A 21,643-nucleotide genomic window follows, 5' to 3' on the forward strand; every position below is an offset into this window, starting at 1 on the left:
TATACCTGAGGGAGTCTTAATTTTCCATAGATAAATCCATTTTCTTCCACGCTTAATAGGTTTGTTTCACTTTCTGTCTTGTATCTAATGTTGTTTTTTTTTTGTTTGTTTTTGTTTCTCCTTCCTCTTCCTCTAAGCACTGTTGTGAGACTAAGAAGTTTTAGCATTGCAAATTCTTGCACTTCATTTAAGGGAGAAAAGATAACAGATTCCGGTGAAATAATGTTGTATGTAGCTGGCCAACACAGCACTTCAAAATAAAACTCCGTAAAACATACGACTTGTTTGTGCCTTGTCTTTGTTTTTGTACATGTTTTTTTTTTTTTTTTAGTAATTTGCTATGGTGTTGAGAAATATCAACAGACATTACAATTATTGTGTCATTCAACAGTATGTCCTGTGCGGTGAACATACACATCCTTCTTCTCCGTACGGCATTTGTTCAACGACCGTCTATCATTATTCTCATAGAAAATAAATTTGAATATGTTCTATATAGTGCATTCTGTGTGTTCAAAGCTACACCTTTTTGCTGCTATTTCTTCCGTTCTTTTTGTGTCTGCTTTACTGCACAAACACACAGACAGACACACACTTTCTATTCACAAAGGTGTCGTTTTAAGATGTGTAATGTGTAAGTAATAGTTCTTTTAAATTACTTTCTTAATAATTCGTATACAAATGATTTGTTTGCTTCTCTCTTTGTTTGCATTGCTGCATAAGCGACACTACCCCCTTTTCTTGCTAGTTTAAAGTATTGTGTGTCTGAATGTGTGTGTGTGTATGTGTGTGTGTGTGTAAGTGTGTTGTAACCATACACGCTCGTGCAGCAATATTTCTTTTTCACTGAGTATTTCTAGAAGGTTTGTATTTAGATACACATTCCGTACGTATATTGTCGTTGACGTTTTCAGACGTTTTCTTGTTTGTTGTTACATTATACTGAGTGTGTGTGTGTGTGTGTGTGTTTTTTTCGCTAGAGGCATCGTACATCAAACGACCGGTTATATCCGGCGTTTAACAATTGGAAGCTCTCTTTGCTCTAACTAACCACTGATAAAAGCAAGAGAAACGAAATAATTAAACCATTCCGTAAAAGTAAAAAGGTGTGAAAACTCAAACATTCTTTCCAATTGTTGTTTTGAATTGCATACTTTGCGCTCACATTGCGCAATCTGTCAAATTTTAAATCTAATGTTTGTCGTACATATCTACCATTCTCATCCTCTGGTCGAAGTGCACTGTAAAAAAAAAAAATGTTACCTCAAAAAGGGCGAATTATATCTTTTGTTATGAAAGATTACCCTTCGTGTCAACAGTGAGAGCAAGTATTCATTTTAGCAACACATCATAAAACAACCAAAGCCTACTAGAAGCAAACGAAAGCAAAGAAACAAACTAAAAGGCACACAAATTTTGCTACGGAAGTAAAAAGATTACCCTTGCCGAATCCTTGCCCTTCGTTGCAAAAAGAAAGGAATAAAGAAACGAAAATTAAATGATACCTATTGAAAGCTGAGGCTTTCTTTTTTCCGGTCGAATCCGTCGTCGTCTTCTAGCAAAAATGATTTCCAACGATTTCTGCCCTAGCTGCAGCTGGATGTTGACCCTACCCTCCCCTCATTGCTCTAGGTGCTGCGGAGTCCCTTACTATCAAATATTATGATTTAATTACGTATATAATTTGAATGTTTTTGCACCGCAAACATTGCAACCGGTGCCGACTACTACCCGTGCTAGAGAGGAGTTAGCGTACCGTTTGCCCGATGTAGTAGTAGCAGTAGTGGTAGTAACGCTTTCTCTTTTTCGGCCACTCGTTTGTTGCTTCTCTCCATGACGAACACCTGGTGCATGGTTTGAACTTTTTTTTTAATAAGAAATAAGCAAATTTCTGCTAAAATAATGCACATGCATGATGACCTTTTCTTAATCGTTCAAATATTTCCTAAAATGAAATACTAATAAATATATATATATACTTTTAAATGTATAACTCTTCCACAGTTTGGCCGAATTCCGTGCGTGCTACCTTTGCATCATTGCTATGTTAGCGTTCCTTTTGTTTTATTATATGAGATAATTTTTCTCATCTTTTCATTGCCAACTTCGATGTGGTTACATTATTGTGTTGATGTATTTTAGTGTCAGGTTCATAAGATATTCACCTCTCTTTCTCTCTCTCTCTCGTGCATACTGGTGTACTGTTTGAAGCATTCTATGTTTTCCTCCTTTGTTTTGTATTTGTTTTGTTCGCCTTCCTTTGTTTACTGTTGTTACTACTATCATTGATCTTATGAAATCCTATGAACTAATGGTATACACAGTAGATTTGTTTTTCAGCTTTTACTATGCTATTACACCACTCTTCGGGTTCGCTTGTCTCAAAGTGTTCTGAAATTATGTCGGGAAAATATATATCGCCTTTTTTTTACGTAAACTCACTCATTTTCAATATTCCTTCTGCTTTCGTTCGTGTGCTTCTACTACTTTGGCGCACAATGCTTCTTTAAATTATAAGCTATCACTGTTGAACGCATTTTGCTGATTATACATTGCTTACAGTAACCAAAGAAGTTAACGATTTTTTTTGTCACTGAAGGTGATCCTTTAAAAAGCATTGGGGATAAAAGTTTACTTAATTTTATGAGATTCTATTCAAATGAAAACCGTTTCATTCGATGGCAGCTAACGTGCTGAACGAATGACAGGAAAAGGGAAAACCTTTAAAAAATTCGAAAATAGCATCAATTAACCAATCCAATCAAATCCAATAGATGTGGTTTAAAAAAAACTGGGGTTCCTTTTTATAAAGGCAGACAAATAGAGGCTTTTTAGCAATGGAAAATTATCCGTCATTCGCAACGCATTCACTTCTTAATGGGTTTAACGAATGATCACTTCTACATGTACAACGAAAATCCAATACTTTTTTACCGGATGCAAATTTTTTCTTCGCATTCAGATGGTGTGAACTTTACACTTTCGTGTGTGTGTGTGTGTGTATGTGTGAATTAAACACCTTCATTTCGCGCGTGATGCCCTTTACCTAGTTCATATTAACTAACACTATTGAAAAGAGATTTGCAGAATATGTAGTCTCTCCTCTTCATGCTTACGCATGCATGCCTAAACGAGTTTTTGTGAATAGTTATAGCTTTGCAGAATCCAAAATATTCTGCACTACTCACTGTTTTATTTTACTATTAAAGTCTATTGAATGCAATTCTATCCGTATACTTCTTCCTAGTTTGAAGTTGTGATGTATTTGATTGTTGGAAGTAAAATAAGAGTTGAATTTTCCCTAGTAGCACATTAACATTATTTGCACGTTTTGGAGCAGCTGTCCCAGGGGTGTACACCATTTCGTGACTCGGTGGCTATGTGTGTGTGTGTGTGTGTGTGTGTAGGTTGCATCATATTTATAGTGAAACAAAAAAATTTTTGCAAAACAACATGTACGAAATTTGGGAACTGAAATTACTACTTTCGTTAATAGATGCCACAAACGGGCGTTGGCGTTCGGGATTGTTGAACCTTTTCGCTCTAATGTCTGCCGCTATCTGCCATTCATGGACTGAGATCTTGATGTAACTGATCGTAGCCCATACTGCCGTCGTATGGTTGCTGCTGATCGTAACCACCGGATCCGAGCGAGTATCCCATGGAATCTTGTGCCGGAGCGGGAGACATCATTGGTGTGGCGGCACCACTAGGCGGTCCGCCCATTGAGTACGGTGATGCACCGGCTGCCTTCTTCGCAGCGTAAAGATTTGCTTCCTCCTGCGCTTTGCCGATGTTTTTCTTGTAGCGAATACGTTTATTCCCAAACCAGTTCGACACTTGGGAAACCTTTAAAACATTGATTATTTGCATTTATAAACACACCGAATGCGTTCGTTAATAGCTATCTACCACCGCAACATGCATCGCTGACGGCAAGTCTACATACCGTGATCCCACATTTTCTCGCTAGCTCTTCCTTGGCTTCTTCTGACGGATAAGGATTACTTAGGTGGCTGTAGAAGTACTCGTTAAGAATTTCAGAAGCCTGCTTGCTGAAATTACGTCTCTTTCGTCGAGCATCCAGGAACCGGGAGCTAAAAACAATGGAAAATCAGTATTTAGTATAAAAGTAAGTAAAAGCAAGGGCATAAAAGATAAGTTCACAAAATGAGGCTATTCCAATTTCCGATCCGATCCGATGTAACACTACTATACTCAACATACAAATGTTTTTTTTTTTTTCTGGCGAATGTAAATCTAAATCAATCATTAGCCATTTTCGTGTCAGATAAGGCACCGCACTAGGTTGGTGTGTTGAGTGGCATCAGAATGACCCGTTGTTATCTGCGGGTTATGTAGATTTTTTTTCCATTCAACCATCTACCACGAAAATGCGCTGTACCTACAAAAGGAATCACGACGGGCAAGATCTATTGATTGTTTGTAGCCGGTTGACTAATTTGATAACAGACTGGACGACTGATTTATTGACAATGGAGTAACACAATATGCGATGCATAGAGTAATGCATGTATTCAATTATCATTTTCTCGATTCATCAATAGATGCATCGCAAAAACTATTAACGAAACGTGTTCTTAATACCAGCTTTAAAGAGCACTTTACAAGTAATTAACAAAGCTTACCGCAGGATCATTACGGCTTCACAAGTTGACTGCTTGAGCTGCATCTGGATGGAGCTGAATTTGCGATGAATGATTTGCACCATTCGTTCGATTTCTTTCGGTGTTATAGGCCTGCAATGGAAATGAAATCAACGTGATTACGTAGAGCGAGCTCTTTGCGCGGCCGCTATGTGCTACAGCACACTACCTTGTACGACTTTGCTCTCTTAGTAAGTTCATGACGTGCGTGGTAAATTCGCTGCAGGCTTGCTCGTACTTCTCCAGCTCCTGGTGATAAATCTGACGAATTTGTGCCAACTTTGCCCGGTAGTCGGAGTGCTCGATCGCATTATCTTGACCGCCGGTTAGATCGGATTGCGACAAAAAATCTGCACGATGTTTTCACGACACATTTACGGAAATTTTGTGCGGAAACGAGAAGAAATTGGGAAAGAAGAAGAAAAAAAACATCAATTAATAACAACCGCCTGTTGTGCATATTTGGCTTACCGTTGGCAGCGGCCATTGCTGCCGCGGCACTATCCGCACCTGCACCACCGCCCTTTTCCGGACCAGCAACACCTTCAGCAATCAACATGTTGTCCAAACGCATCAACTGCGGATCTGGAGGCTCTTCTTCCTGAGTGTTTCGCAGCGATAGAACTGAAACGAGAACATAACATTTAGGTAACAATAATTAGTCATCTGGGAAAATATGATAACTGAGATAGTTAAGATTTTATGTCATCTAAAAAAATTTAAAAAAAAACATTTAAGAAACTGAAAGTAATAGAAGCTATTATTATATTTAGCGACAGTATGTCATAATTAATTACATATAAATGAAAAAAAGAAAAAAAAATCTCGTGAATGTTGAACTTTATGATCGAATAAGCTGCTCGTATCATACGACGATGACCATTTGGAATACAATCAAATAATTACTTTAGGCGAACCAGTGGCCGATAGTAATGACGGTATTTGCACGACAGAATCGGGAATCGATTCAAACCAGTAGTGAGGCCAGCCCATACAGCTAAGTGGTTATCAATTAGTTTAATAAGCCATTAGATACTCGATATGATCTAGCAGACCATAAAGTCCAGAAGTAGAATTGCTTTTATTTAACAAATAGCTACTTTTATCCTCAAAGAGTAGCTAACGAAATAGTACATCTTATGAATACATAGCCAATATCATGAAAATAAAAATTATTTACTATTAAATTAGAATTTTTATTATTCAAAAGTATCATTTTAAAACAACAAAAAAAATTTTGTTTTCCTAAATTTAGTTAAACCACGCCCACCGCACAAAATGGACGATAAGCAAAGAGAAAGAGAAGAAAGAGGCGGCAACATTTGTGATTCTAGATCTTACTTTTACGATCCAGAAAAGATGATCGCTCGTACAGTAATTTCCAAACTATCTTGGACGAACTCGGATGTTTAACATCAAAGCGTAACCCCTCGAAGCAATTGGTAAACAAACGCGAGCAAACGCTCAAGGCATGGTATCAAAGAGCAACTGAACTATTTCTTCGCAGATCATGGATCATATTTTGTAGCAAATAATCGAAATATCGTTTTGACTGCTTTAGGCTTGACAGGTATTGCGATAGGCAAGCGATAGATAGCCGTCGTTTCAACCTTACTAAAGCAATTCAGAGCAAGGATCTGGATTTAAAATTCGTCCATTGCAAAAGGCTCGTATTGCATCACCACCGTTATTTGAGAGACTTTTCATAAACATTTTTGCAAACATTTTTTATATTTGTAAACATTTCTAAACAAAATATTTATCAGCTATGTTTGCGTGTTACTTTTTTGTTTTCTTTATTAAGTATTCGTACGGCAACGAGTAAGAAATATAATTTAATTATTACTATATATTATTCGTAACTTTTAATTTGTGGCTGTTTTAAAATTTTAATATATAAAAAATTATAGTGAAGGATTAGAACTAGGCATAAGACTTTGAAAATCAACCAAGCGTAGACAAGAAGCAGAATAAATAAATGCAGAAAGGTGCGATGCAGAGCACACGATAATACGGGACGATACGGCGTAAAATAGGGAATCCGAGGCATTTTTCGTACCATTGCGCTGTTGCGAACAGAAGTATTCAAATGGATGCTAATGAATAAACGACTCTGTAAATGAACCATAAAGTGTTTGGACAAAGAGGTTTACTTTTACTTCTCTCTTTTATTTATTATCTTTTCTAGCATTAACATTTCTTTCCCTTGTTTGCTAACCCGTCGTCGTTTCATAATGCAAAGACTTTTACAAATAATTAAAAGTGCATGTTAACTGTCAACTCACAAAAAATATAGAATGAAGAAGAATGAATATACCAAAGCATATAAACTTTAAAGAAACCACTAAGCGGTACAACCTATTATTTTGTCCCAAGTTTAAATGTTACAACAGTTTTCAATAGAAAGCAAAGTTCCATATAACGGACATGCATTTTGTGATTAGAAATACTGAACACAAAACCAACACCAAACACGTACAACTGCCAGACATTGACAAATTACACGCTTTTATAGTTGGATGAATCTTATTTTAATAAGACAATTCTTCAATGTAATACTTTTTTTAATGTTATTGGCTGGTATTTGTTACCTTTTTCTGGGCCATTCTAACTGAATAAAATATCAATAATCCTATTAAGTATAGTGTTGCAGATCATAACACGTCTGCAACACTAAACTTAATTCCGAGGGAATTAGAGCATATAAAATACAAGAAATTTCGGCACCAACAGTTAAAACATAACATTTTACAACAGAACTAAAATTAAGAAAAAGCGATTCATTATTCACCGCGCATGTTCCGAATAGTGTTGCGATTCATTCATAAAAATTCTCCGCCAGTATCAAGCGATTTTGCCATTTCTATTATATACATGGCTGTATGATTATCAAGGAATTTGTCTTCTGCACGAAAAATCGTATACCAAAAAATGTCGTGAAAAATGTGTTGTGCAAAAATGGGATTAATGAAAGTTTGGATCATAGCTCACGATAATCTCCATGAATTATCATGTATCGTTTTCCTATATCAATTTCCAACTGAAACTATCAACTTTCGACAAACCGAAAAGTACGTAACATAAAATACTCACATTAACGCGACACTGTGGAAAGTAAGAAAGAAAATCGATATCGAAAGTCCCTCAGGATAGACGGAAGCGTACATCCTACAGCTTAAGAAAAGCGCTCTTAGCATTTTTCCTTCCTGATTTCCTTTTCCCCGCTCCCCGTTCATCACGTTATTTCCCACCCCCCTCCGTTTATCCCTTTTTTCGTCCATCTCGCATTGTTCTAGCCTGCTCTAGCGGACGCAACCAAACGCAACTGGCGTTTTAGGTATGATACAAACAAAAACGAGTAAATGGAGAACGATACACTTGCGGTGTGCGGTTGTGGGTGACCGTGTGTATCGGCTGACTGCCGGGAATAATTCAACGGCATACTACAACATGAGAAAACTTTTATACAATTTTCATCCCCACTGGTTTTGTTCGTCTTTTTTCTACTGTCACACGCTTGCAATGCTTTTGCATTCACAGGCGACTATGAAGCGTCTGGAAAAATCGGAAAACATTCATACGAAAAGAGAATTAAGTCTTTTATCCAGTGCTTTCTTCGCAAAAGAAACAGAAGAACTTAGTTTACTTGCTTCTACATACCCGGGGTTCATACTTTGCCATTTAGCTTATATTCTAAACCTTGCTCATGCAGGCTCATTTTTGCTATTTTGCTATTGCGTTTGCTATTTTATAACAATTTGTAAAATCAGCGCAGGAGTAGTAATTCCTTTCCAGATTGTTCACGACCCTTGGTATTTCTTGTCCAAATTGAGTTAAAAATTGTTCCCCCCCCCCCCCCCCCCCTTTTTTTAAACACTTTTTCTTAATTCGTCATTTCAATGATGATTGTCTTCGTTGGGGAAGTTAATTTAATTCTGAATTCGTATACAGCTGCCGCACAACAAAACAAACGAAAACAGATAATTTTATCCTAATTTTTTTATCCTCTCAATTTTTAGATTAATCGATGTCTCGATCCATTGACAGGGGGAGCTGGGAGATGAACAATAATGTAGAATAATAGTTGGAAATACAAATTTAGTAAAACTTACAGGGAACTGCAAATGATAGCGTGCGGCGGGCCAACTTTAACGAATATTCGCCGGCGCTTTTGAAATTCTCGACCACTGATATAAAAACCCCCAATACTTTAACGAATCAGCAAAAATGAACACAAAATCCCCCAAAATAGTTACGGAAGCCGGTGCGATTGATATGGAAAATGTACACTAGCCGGTTGGAGAGTCGAAAATGTAAAAAAAACTTTTTTTCAATAATATTTTATAAAATAACCTACAGTCTGCGCGAAAATCAAATGAAAATTAATTTCAAATAGTGATAAATTATAAAGTATTTGGTTTTTACCATCAAACCACAAAAATAAAATATAAACCCGTGTCCCAAAAACTTGCTAATATTCGAATTCGAGATTTGAACCAGTGCGTTTATACAAATGCGTTCAAATCGTTCAATCGTGCAACGGTTCGACAGAACCGTTTATGTTCAAAAATTGTTTTAATGATCGTCTAGAAAGCGCAGTATGTAATGTTTTACCAAAAGTATATATGTTTTTGTGAGTATTGCAAGTATTATCAAAATAGCAACGTGTGTTAATTTTTGGTGCTTGTAGTTATAAAATATTAGCGTAAAAAGGCTTGTTTACAATTGTTCAACTATCCAATCGGCTAGTATACATTTTCCATATCAAGCGCACTGGCTTCCGTAACTATTTTGGAAGATTTTGTGTCTATTTTTGCCGATAAGCTGATGTATTTGGGGTTTTTTTTATCAGTGGTCGAGGATTTCATAAGAGCTTGCGATATTTGCTAAAGTTGACCCGCCGAACGCTATCATTTGTATTTCCCTGTAATTTCTACGATGTATGAGCACATTAGGTAGCATTTTGGAACAAACACATGCATATAAAGATGAAGAATGTTTAATTTTGTCAATTTCAAAAAACAATCCATTTTACATACATACATACAAACAATCTATGATTCTTCAAAAGTTTCCCTCACTTATACCTTTATATTTCCCTCACTTATACCTTTTAATTTTCTTGAAAGTGTCCATCACTTTCAAACTAAAGTATACAAAATGCATAAACTCAGATTGCACTCCACATTGCGCCACAACATCCATAATTTGACTGGGTCGAAGAAAGAGATGGCATTGAGTTGTCTAGTACAAAACTGTACAAACAGCGGAAACCATAGTGTTCGACATGTATTTCCCATCTGCCAACACCTCATATACGTCCGAAAGAGGCGCAAGTGTAAATAAAACAAATATCACACAACCTTCTTGCTGCTTCACATTCATGCATTTAATCAACAAACTGCATCCGTAAATAGGGAATGGGGTGTTAGCAGGTGAAAGAGGATACTATTTTAATTATTGATCTAAAATGCATACCACGTGTGAAGATAAACATACACACTTGGACCATACGCAAGTACATGAGATACGTTCAGGGCGTCTGAGAGTCGTATTGCACGAGTAGCACTGAGCTGCAATTTGTGTGTGGAAAAAACAAACAAACAATTAAACAAGCTCGTTTATAAAGCCTATGGCAAAAACTAGTATAAGAAAGCAAATGTGTTATTCATACAATACTCATTCAAATACATAGATGCGAGTGAATAAAAACTGTTCTGCTCTTTCTGAGACTAACGATTTTATCATATACGAAGATAAATCGGTAGATGTGTACATAGAGTTAAGAAATATCTAAACAAAATATATAAACTATGGATATGACCCCCAAGCTTTCAAAAATGCAATGACAAATGGATAGAGATAGATGTAGAAAATTTCAAAACACTTTTCGTTCAACGCAGAATATTAATTAGAGGATTTAATGTGTGTACACATCACACTTGCTGCTAAAATATGCAGATATTGAATATAGCTTCCCAGATTCACTTAATTCTAAGCTGAATGCTCGCACATACCATGCTAGGATACTCCCAGCGATAAGTTTCAAAACCACCAACCTGTTTTTTCTTTGATTTCACATAACACAGCAAATAAAACCGGTTTCATCCTGTGGCAGTTCAATGTGTGTTTGCGAGCTTGCGCTTCGTCCAGCGATTGGTCGGTGATGTTCATGATTTGCTGTAAAATTTCGCCGATATCTTGCTTGCGAGGATCATTGTCCACTCCCGTTTGGCCGTCGTTCGTCGGCATACCATAATTCGGTGGCATTAAGCCACCGTGCCCTCCCATCATTCGGTTTGGATCTTCCATTGGGATGATAATCGTGACAGAATCTTAGCTCAGCAGTGTCCGTATCTGAAATTGAAACATTAAAGCAAGCATTAATATTTTGTAAATAGAAGGTTTAAGTTTAGTACAAGCATCAAAAGAAAAACAACAACGCTTGTAGTTACATTTGTTAGAATATTCAACATACATTCTTGATTGTAAATTCATTTATATTATTTTCGTACAATGTGAAGTTTGCAAACAAACAAGCCTTGAAGAATAGAGCAAAGTATCTTTATTGTATGGTATTGTATGGCATGTTGTTAGTCAGCCTAACAATTTCTACCACTTGTCGATATAAAATGAATCGATGATCACGACAAAGGTATTATGGGGTGGAATCCGAAATCATGGTGGTTTATATACACAAAACTAATAGGAAAACGAAATTTTTGTTCGTTCTTTGATGAAATTGAAACAGACTAATCAACACTACCGATCAACTATCTAAATCATTAAACAGATCAAACATGAACGGTTCGGTCCAGTTATCCAATGAAAACAGTGCCACACAGTTTCAGACAGTAGAAAAGGGTATTGCCTCTCATCTGGATCATGCAATCGGTACGCAGAACTGACCTTTCTAGCTACGTGTAAAATTGAGGAATGGAAGCCGGAAATAGCAAGCCACGAGCGGACAAAATTATTCTCAAGAAATGATAATACGTTGTAGTTAAATTATAACGTAAAAACCATAAATAGGTGTTTAAATGTATATTTTTTAGACGCCTTCCTAAGCCGGCATTTCCCAAAGGCAAAAATATTATTTAGCAGCTGTTCGATCTACAGCTTTCCAGTTGTTGGGATCAATGATGACTTCACAAGTGTTTAGTATGTGCTTTCAAGTTTAAAGTTTGATTAAATTTACTGCTTGAATGCATCTTTTTGAAAATAAAAATAAAAGACTAACAACCAAGACACTAATAAAGAAAACTGGTGGCTGATGTAAAAAATAGGAAAAATTCAATATACGGCTAAAAAAAATAAATAAAAAAGGTATTATTAACGTGGATTAAAAATTGCTTATGATATTTCGAGCATTTTCAGTTTTTTTTGCATTCCTTCTCATTAGTATGATGATCGGTAATACAACGAAAAAAGTCATCGTTTCTCGATGCAGTGTTTCATCATAATCAACATACATACTTTATCCGATCCTATGCCAACTTCTCAGCTTCTACGCTTTATGTTTCAAGAGTTCATCAAGATCTTCAAGGACTGTGGTGTTGTTAATTGTCATACGTATATGCCTGAAAAACGATCGGTGGAATGCGAAATGGAAATGCCGCAAAGCTGCAAAAAGTAGCAGCAATAATCTTCAACCTAGAGCGTGTACAGAAGCTTGCAAACAATTGTTCCAACATCGTTCTTTGCACTGCAGATTACAAAAATCAGATAAGAGCATTGGAAGTAACGCTAAATGTAATTACACTATCAATGAATGATAGTTTTCACCTTTTCGATCAACCTTTGATGAGGAAGTTTGAAACTCTTGAGCAACTAAAAGCGCACACTTTGGATGCGGTAGTACAGAAGCAATAAAAGTTCGTTGCGTTGTTTTAATTATTACAACATTTTTATTTCAGAACAAACTGGAGACATTTGGCGATTGAGACCAAAATTAGACATTCTAAAGTTGCATCCATCGTTATATTAAATGAATTGGCAATGCAGTTGCAGTGATGATTAGTAAAAGAAAAGAACAAAAAATTGTATAACTATCATTAATTCCGAATTTTCTGTCATATTTTATTATTTCTATTCTTTATTGCTGCAGTCTTTGGTGGTCGTAGGATGTCATGTCATCGCGTAAGTTAAAAAACTAGAAATGATATTTAAAATAAAAACTTGCAATTTGATTATTAAACAGCCAGAAGCCTAAGAAAAACTTTAATAGGGTAAGTGTACCAATTATGGACGAGTTTGTGCAGCGTTTTCACTAAAACAACGATTGTGACAAAACTGTTAAACCAAAATTGACAAAAAAAGGTTTATATTTATACACATATTTTCTACGTATTTTCCCGTTTACATTTTGTAATTTGAGCCAGTATCACGAATGTTATAGCCATTTTCCTAAACCCCTCCGATGTACCAATTGTTCTGCTAGTCAAATATCACATGTAGAATCAATTTCTCTCAAAACATTGAACTTAAACCAAAAGAATAATTCTTTTTAGGAATTATCATATGCTAATATCAACCAAAAATAATAAAAAAAACACATTTTTCACCGATTTTAAAATCATGGTTTTGAGCGACAAATTTTGGTTCGATTTGATACAAAATGACAGCAATTTGTGCAGTCAGTTAAGAATGCTGGCAATATGCTGTTTTTTTTCAAATCGTCAGTTGGTGTTTAATTCAGTAATAAAATAGCCATGGAAGGTGTAAGTTATCTATGGTATGGTATTTATTTAAAATAAAATATGCAATTTTAATGTACATTATAAAAAGAGAATTATTTATTAATTTTAGTGCATAACACAACATTGATGTACTAAATTATTTTTTTGTCTTGGCTTCACAAATCAAGCTTTGACATTCAATATAGCAATAGCTCAAGCTGCCAGCATGAGCATAGATAAACAATTGGTGCTCTCGGTTTTCCTTGCACCAATTGTTGTGCTATTTTTAAAATCGATCAAAAAAATAGTTATCATCGTATAATTATCGAAAACGGTGTTGTTTTAGTTTGAATGAATGATAAAAAAAATTTTAAAATCATTTTTCAGTGATTGTGCGCTCTAGTTTTAATATAAATTGAAACAAAAAAAGTCATTTCATAACAAACCGGTAAGGAATATATGACTTATTGACAGTAAGAATAAAAATCGTGATTTTTCGTAATTTAGGCTTTCAAAATTCATGAAACTAATGGAAATATTAGCTAACATGATAGATTGTGTTAATAAATTGATTTGGGACAGCAAATCGCTAAGGTTTTGCTATATTTTCCATTTTTCCGATGATAGCACAACAATTGGTACACTTACCCTATCTAGGATGATCAAGAAAGGATAATTCAATTAGTATTTTGGGGATTTTTTATTTGTGTGTGTTTTAGTATAATTTCTTGCTGCCGAATTGTCGAGAATCTGTCGATGGCGACTTAAAAATATGAACAGGCCAAGCAAGCATCTTCAAACATCCTTTAAGTGTGTTAACAGTGATGGTCAGCGGTAAAGAAATTAAATAATTAGCCTTATCCTACTATATTTGACTCAGCGATTCCATAATGCCGCTTTTATTTTGTCAACGTTAGTCGGTAATTTATGACTCGCAAACACGCACACTTTTCTCACGTGCTGTCAATCAAAGGAATGTAATCAGTGGGAATTGAAAAGAGAATCATTGCTGCGTAAGCAGCAGCACTGTTAATACACACCACATACATCCTGTCAAGACTAGCATTGTCATCGATCTTCTTATCAACTTGAAATTTTGTCATTTTATTTATTACCCTCCTTTAGCCAGTCTTCACCAACCTGTAGGGCACAGATACATGTCGTATACTCCCTATCATATTGGGAAATGATGGACTGCGAATTGGTGAATGATCGTACGAAACCTAATTGATCGGGCCAATTAACATTTGATAGAAAACATGATTTTAGTATAATTGTGCATCCGCGTTACAGGAATATCATGTGTTGATGTTTAAATATTTGCTATTGTGCTGAATTACATTTGCTCAACATTTCACACAATTGCTAGGCACAATATGTATTTAAAAAGATATGCTTTCATTACTTTTAGAAACTGATTAAGTTGAAGTTATTGTCAAACGCAAAAATAAAGAAATTATTATATTACAGTACTAATGGGACGGTAAAAATTCCATCCGATATTATTTAACATTAATAATTTGTAAAAAAAATAGTACATGGAGACAAATTGCAATAAGAATATTGCTACAAAACATCCAAAATCTGTGTGCTATAAATTGTTGTTTTCTTGAGCTATTCCACATAATCATGCTCGCACACAAACACACACATACAAACACACTTGCAGGGTTGTTCCCATCGATTGTGATTCATAAATTCATCTCACAAAACTATTATAGACTCAAAAAACCGATTCCGACCTATAAACAATCCCTCTTTCTCTCTCTCTTTCTCTCTGTCTAGCTTTCCCTTTTCTATGAGTGTCTGTCAATCGTATCACAACGGGACTGACAAAATTCCAAACAGTTATCTTTCTTGTATCGCCATATCTACTGACACAATCATCATTACAACTGAATATGGTTGAAATCTTAGAGTTTGTTAAGAACTCCAATACCTGACCGGGCAATAAACCAGGGATTTCACAAAGCACACAACAACGAGCTGCACTTTTAATTTGAATCATGTGGACATATTTAAGATACAAAAACACCATTTTTTAAACACACTTTAAAGTATGTATGTAAAAAATAATTATTCAAGCAGCAAAATGCCGACGGCAAAACTTCATTGTTGTAACATACCCCCCACGAAAGGGGAGGAGAAGATATGCATTAAGTAAAAACAGTACACTAACACATTTTTCATTTCATAACGCTTGGAATAACATTCTAAAAACATTCAAATCACTAACACTATGACGCACATTAGCAACTAAAATCCCGTCGGCAATTTGATTTTCATCGGCGGTGTCGACTGTTTCACCTTCACTTTGTGCCACACTTGTAAACAAGATTTACTAAGGATTTTTTTCTAAATTTAAATAAAATTTTCATTTGAAGCACTCACAACAATTATTATAATCATTTCTTCCCTACTTACTTTACTAGCTAATTCCAACAACAGTAATATTCAACATGCTTGTAGTTTAACACCGAAGCAGATTTTTTAGCATTGTTTTTCATTGCGTGATCGAACGTACGCAGAAATTTATAATCACTTTTTTTAACAACAAAACCACTGCATCACGAACATAACTTTGGAGAAAAAAAATTACATTTTTTTATTAAAACTTTCATAAAAAATCATTATCATCATTTTGAATACATCTTTGTAAAAGCACAAATATTCGGTGTATATTTTATGTAAAAAGAATCCAATGTTTGCACTATGCAGGAACTAAACTTTCATTCGCATTAAACGCTAAACGCTTTCAGCCTCTTGCTGTCCGAAGGCATGCTGTACCATGAGCTTCGTTTGTTATTGTATACGTTTCGCCCGATAATATCACATAATTACAGGCATTAGAAAATGGCAAAAATGCCGAAAATTAGAGAAATGTTCTCACATTCCGAATCATTTGCAAAGGCACGCGCGCTCTCGGTAATACTGCATTTTCCTTTCCCCGCGATGGATAATATCCAAGCCTCCTCCTGTGCTCGTTTTCCCAGGTTGTTGTGCCGGCACCATACACACACACACACACGTAATTGATGGTCCGAACCATATATCAAAAAAGGCGCGATCGCACGCGTGCACACTCTCTGCTGTTCCCACTGCTATGTGACGGAAGGAACTATAAAAAAAAACTGGGCGCAATGAATTACAAGTGGAAATGTTAACCATCCGGACACAACCGAATTAAAACGGTTCACCCAATAATCGCATTGGGTCTCCTAACATTGTTTTAACGACAGCACCCCGGCCCTAATTATCGTGTGGGTGAGTTGCACAACCTTCAACGCCCGCCACAGCCCAGTTCTATCTATTAATTACAGAAATAACTAAAACAATCGACATCTAGCGCATCCACCAAAGTGCACTACTGCTTGCAAATATATTCGAAAAAAGGTTCGCCAACCATTTATCATTTATTTTGCACTGTGAAAATTAATAACAAAAGGATATTGTCTGTAATCACAACCGCATATATTTTGCTGAAGAGTGTCTGTTGCAGTATTTGATGTACTAAAAAGCAAATCATAAAATTTATTTATTTAAGCTTGAATATGCCGGTTCACTGCCGTATTCTCAGCTCGTCTTCAGCTGATTTTGTATAAATCTCTCAAGGCAATTCTTTCCTTTTTTTTTTGCTTCATTCCAGCTATGCTCTGCTGTTGACGAAATTTATTTAATATTATTGAAAAAAATCTAACATTTATTTGAGCAAGCTTCATTCATGCTAAAAAAGAAGAATTTTAATCGTAAAACTGTCTCTTAAATAGACAGCAGAACATAATAGTACCAAAATTGCAATGATAAAAAACGGATTAATTATTATCAACCTAAAGTTATTATAAATGTACCAACCGAACTACCAACTAAACAATTTGTTCCCTTAAAATATCAACCTTTTGCTAAAATGCTGTTTGAAATTTGTTATCGAAAAACAACTATGCTGCAATCACTCTATTACAAATGAAGTGAATAAATAATTGTAGTACAATAATCAATGATACTCTCTTCGTACTTACAGGGAACTGCAAATGATAGCGTGCGACGGACCAACTTTAGCAAATATCGCAAGCGCTTATGAAATTCTCGGCCACTGATATAAAAACCCCCAATTCTTTAGCGAATCAGCAAAAATACACACAAAATCCACCAAAATAGTTACGGAGGCCGTTGCGATTGATATGGAAAATGTATTCTAGCCGGATGGAGAGTTGAACAATTGTAAACAAGCCTTTTTACGCTAATATTTTATAATTACAAGCACCAAAAATTAACACACGTAGCTATTTTGATAATACTTGCAATACTCACAAAAACATATATACTTTTGGTAAAACAGTACATACTGCGCTTTCTAGACGATCATTAAAACAATTTTTGAACCTAAACGGTTCTGTCGAACCGTTGCACGATTGAACGATTTGAACGCATTTATATAAACGCACTGGTTCAAATCTCGAATTCGGATATTAGCAAGTTGTGGGATATGTTTTTTTTAAATTTTTGTTGTTTGTTGGTAAAAAACAAAAACTTTATTATTTGTCACTATATGAAATTAATTTTCATTTGATTTTCGCGCGCAGAACGTAGGTTATTTTGTAAAATATTATTGAAAAAAAGTTTTTTACATTTTCAACTCTCTAACCGGCTAGTTTTGCTGATTCTCTAAAGTATTGGGGGTTTTTATATCAGTGGTCGAGGATTTCATAAGCGCTTGCGATATTTGCTAAAGTTGGCCCGCTATTATTTGCAATTCCTTCTATGCTTATTTGAGAGACGGAAACCTTGCATTTACCTTACATTTGACACACGTGGCACGTGAAACGAAATAGCTCAATAATACTTTGTTTGAAAGATAATAAGAAATTGCATCGTAAGAACCAAGTAATGTCTGATTCATCATATTTCCATAGCAAAGATTTTACATTATTTCCTTTGCTTCATAAATAATCCATTGGTTCGTAGGTACAGGTAGACACAGTGTGAATGATAATCCTACAAAGCAGTAAGTGACAAAAAAAAAACAAAACAATTAAGAACCAACCGGTGAAATGCTAAACCGACTTTTGACATTTAAATCAAAATCCTTCACCGATATTCCTATGGCTTATGCTTGCCAAACCGTACCGTTGCAGTACAAAATACAGGTTATCAACACAACCAGGATAGCGATGACTTTTCTTTAATGTTTTACCCAAACTCCTAGGACCACATGGGCTCTTACATTACAATTTCTGACCTGTTTCTCGATTAGGAACATAAGGGCTCAATACCAATGACTATACATACATATATCGATGGTATGCAGGGATACGGAGCCTACATGCCATTGATGACCTTCGGTATGTTGCTATCGAAGCGAACTGATCCTCTTCCCGTAAGGAATCCTTTACCCTATTTGTGTGCGCGTATGATGGAGTGTTGTTTCTCTAATCGGGTGAACCAAAACCAACAGCGTATTGCAACAACTAACATTGGCCGAGAACGAACAATTTCCTAACGTTATCAAAATACGGACACTGCAAAACATACAAACAAAACTGACGGTACGAATAGACGACAGGTACATGGTTTCGAGCTTCTGCTACGCGGCATCATACACAGAGCACTGTAACATGGTTGTGTTTGCAGAACAAATTGGATTACCCTGTCTCTCTACCTTCTACCGTTGTGTGCCTTTCGAGGGGTAAAGCAGAAAGGGAACACATGCACACCTTCTCTGCTCTTCGCCATCATATATCCACACAACCTTATAGATGGACTTTTCCTAAAGAATCTCCTTAACAACCGGTGTGAGTGTGTGTGTGTGTCCTATGCTTCCAATCCTTGCTATCTGACTTCGCTGGTTGAGTTGGCTGATGGTGTATGGGTAGGTCGGTCGATCAGTGTAATTTCCCCCGGCAAAATAAGTTTCTATTAACTCGACCCATCTTTAATTTAGGGCTAGGCTTTGTTTCACACAGCGTAAGAATTGTTCCAGATTTCAAGCTTTACATTTAGCCATTATTACAAACTTCCTTTCGAATACAATAACTGAAAAGAAATGACAGTACGGCGACGTGCCGTCATACTGAATAATAAATAAATAACTAAAAATAAATAAGCAAATGGAAATGTTTTCATTCATAAGGTGTAAGGAATAAGGTTTATTGAAAGAACTTTCTTACCAGTTGGTATAATACATCCCTAATTTGAATATAATAGTGTTAGCTTTTTTTGTTTGTGTGTGTGTGTCACCGTTATTAAAGCCGTGTTTCGTCTACGGGTAAGATGTAGTCTCGAACTCATTTGCCTAACTGCCTGCTACACAACGGCAGCAGCAACTTTATCACGAGCAACAAGAAACATGGTAGAAAACTAACTAATGCACAGAAAAAGCCTCTCCTGATGGTAAGAAAGCAAGCGATCCCTTCGAACACACAGGCTCACCCGTATTTTTCTTCTTCTTTGTCTTCTTCTGCTTGCTGGAAGGAACATTTCCATACTTTCGCCAAAACGTCCTTTCTTCCTACTACTTACTGAAAGTGAGCAAGAGCGGCGACCGGAATAACATAAACAAATAAAATATGCTACTTTATGACATCGTACCGCTATTGTCGATAAAATTGAGCATTTTATGAGTACCTTGCGATTTCTTGCCACCGCCAACACCGGCTCCCTTAGTACTCGCAGCAGCACACTGGGTAGCTCCTTGTGGGGCATGGTTCAGCAATGCGATACATACATACACCTCCTGTTCGGGGTCAATTCATAGCACCGCCATGGGACAAACGGTGGGACACACTATAGTAACAGCACGCATCTTCAACCTCCACCACACCGGAAGGCAAGATGCGTAGCGAAAATATGTGCACAACGAGTGTGACAGGATGGTACGACTTCTTGCGTACAACCACATTTGAATTTTCATATTTAACACACTGCATGGGTCGGAAAAAAGGGAGAGACAGAGAGAGAGAGAGCATCAAAAGTTTACAAATAAAAAATATTACCTTCGCATTACACACCAAGTCCAAGGTGCTTTATCCGAATAGTCGATCGTGATCGTGTAACAAGTAGGAATAGCAAAATTAACCCAAAAAGGTTTTTTTCAGAGTACCATTTGAATTCAGTTTCTCAAGAAGCATAACACAATAACACACGCTCTTCAATGGTGTAAGAAGCATAACACAATTAAAGAGCATAATATGATTTTCAATTGGTTAAAAATTGATTTTAGAAGCATTGGAGCAACGATTTGCTGAAAAGATTTTGTGCTTTTCCAGAACAAAACTCCGACAAACATGTGTTTTGATGGTTCTGCTGATAAAGGCAAAGAGAAATGAGTTAAAATAATCGAAGAATATCAAGCACATCTAGCAGGCTCAAGATAGATTCGAACTCAAGTCTTTCGCAGTGCAATACCGTAGACTCGGTGCGCATAATGTTATAAGAAATCCATCCAGCCCATATATTATTCAAAGGCAAAATTCCCCCACATTGCCAACTGTCCTTTTATGAACGAACCAAAAAAAAGGACGCAAAGTCGGAAGAGTCAGGGATTATCGTCGTCTTCAAATGAAGTTTGTCCATCTCTAGCTTGCACAGCCTGCTTTGAGCAGGCTTTGTTGTTCTGCTATATGCCAGAGAGAGAGAGGGAGAGAGAGAGAGAGTCTCGTTGGTTGCGCCATGGTGAAAAAAGTACTTGTACTTGTGATACCAGTGTGTAAACGACGACAGCTGAGACTTTTTTCTCGTTTTGTCTTTTCATTCCAAAATCGTAATTCCATTTAAACCATACGTACAACGTACGGTACACCCATACCCATCATCGCCGCTGCTTCACCATGAAAAGGGCGCAAGACAATTTTGCTGTCAGTTTGCGCTTCTTCCTCCAGCAGAGAGATGCTGTATTCTGGAACACACACACGTTAAACACAATGTGATCATTCCTTCGAAACGTAAAATTTCTGCCTGCCTGCATCCTCATGTTTCCCTGTGCCTTTTCCCCGCAAGCCCGATTTCAGACTGCTTTTTTTTTCATTTTAAACATATTCCACAGCATTTGCTGTGTACGGGCTCGGGGCTCGGGATGGCTTGCTGGCTGGCTGGCTGTCAAACCGACAAAGAGGGAATAGAGAACACCATGCTCAAGATATGCCAACCAACTCGTTGAGCTTTGGCTATAGAGTGCCTTCTAACTTGCATTGATGCTGCGATCTTTGGTAGTTGCCTTCGCCTTCGTCGTTCGCAGTATCCCAGGATCCAGCATCCCAGGGTTCAGAGGATCAGGTTCGAATTGGAACCGATTGCATCCGGCAC

General features: G+C 36.5%; 1 protein-coding gene across 2 annotated transcripts; it reads right to left on the minus strand.

The window, feature by feature from the left end:
* Positions 1-3,503: 3,503 nt before the first annotated feature.
* On the minus strand, positions 3,504-11,014 carry LOC126562471 (homeobox protein extradenticle). 2 transcript variants are annotated; one of them, XM_050218986.1, is made up of 6 exons: positions 10,727-11,014; positions 5,178-5,291; positions 4,837-5,017; positions 4,650-4,760; positions 3,950-4,097; positions 3,504-3,849 (listed from the first exon to the last, which is right to left on the minus strand). In XM_050218986.1, the coding sequence occupies exons 1-6, from the start codon at positions 10,977-10,979 to the stop codon at positions 3,568-3,570; spliced, it is 1,089 nt and encodes a 362-aa protein (XP_050074943.1). In that variant the 5' UTR covers positions 10,980-11,014; the 3' UTR covers positions 3,504-3,567. The 2 variants fall into 2 exon arrangements, with proteins under 2 accessions (XP_050074943.1, XP_050074942.1); XM_050218985.1 differs by having other exon boundaries at positions 5,139-5,291.
* Positions 11,015-21,643: the final 10,629 nt, after the last annotated feature.

The sequence above is a fragment of the Anopheles maculipalpis genome, chromosome 3RL (assembly GCF_943734695.1).
Source record: "Anopheles maculipalpis chromosome 3RL, idAnoMacuDA_375_x, whole genome shotgun sequence".
NCBI lineage: Eukaryota > Metazoa > Arthropoda > Insecta > Diptera > Culicidae > Anopheles > Anopheles maculipalpis.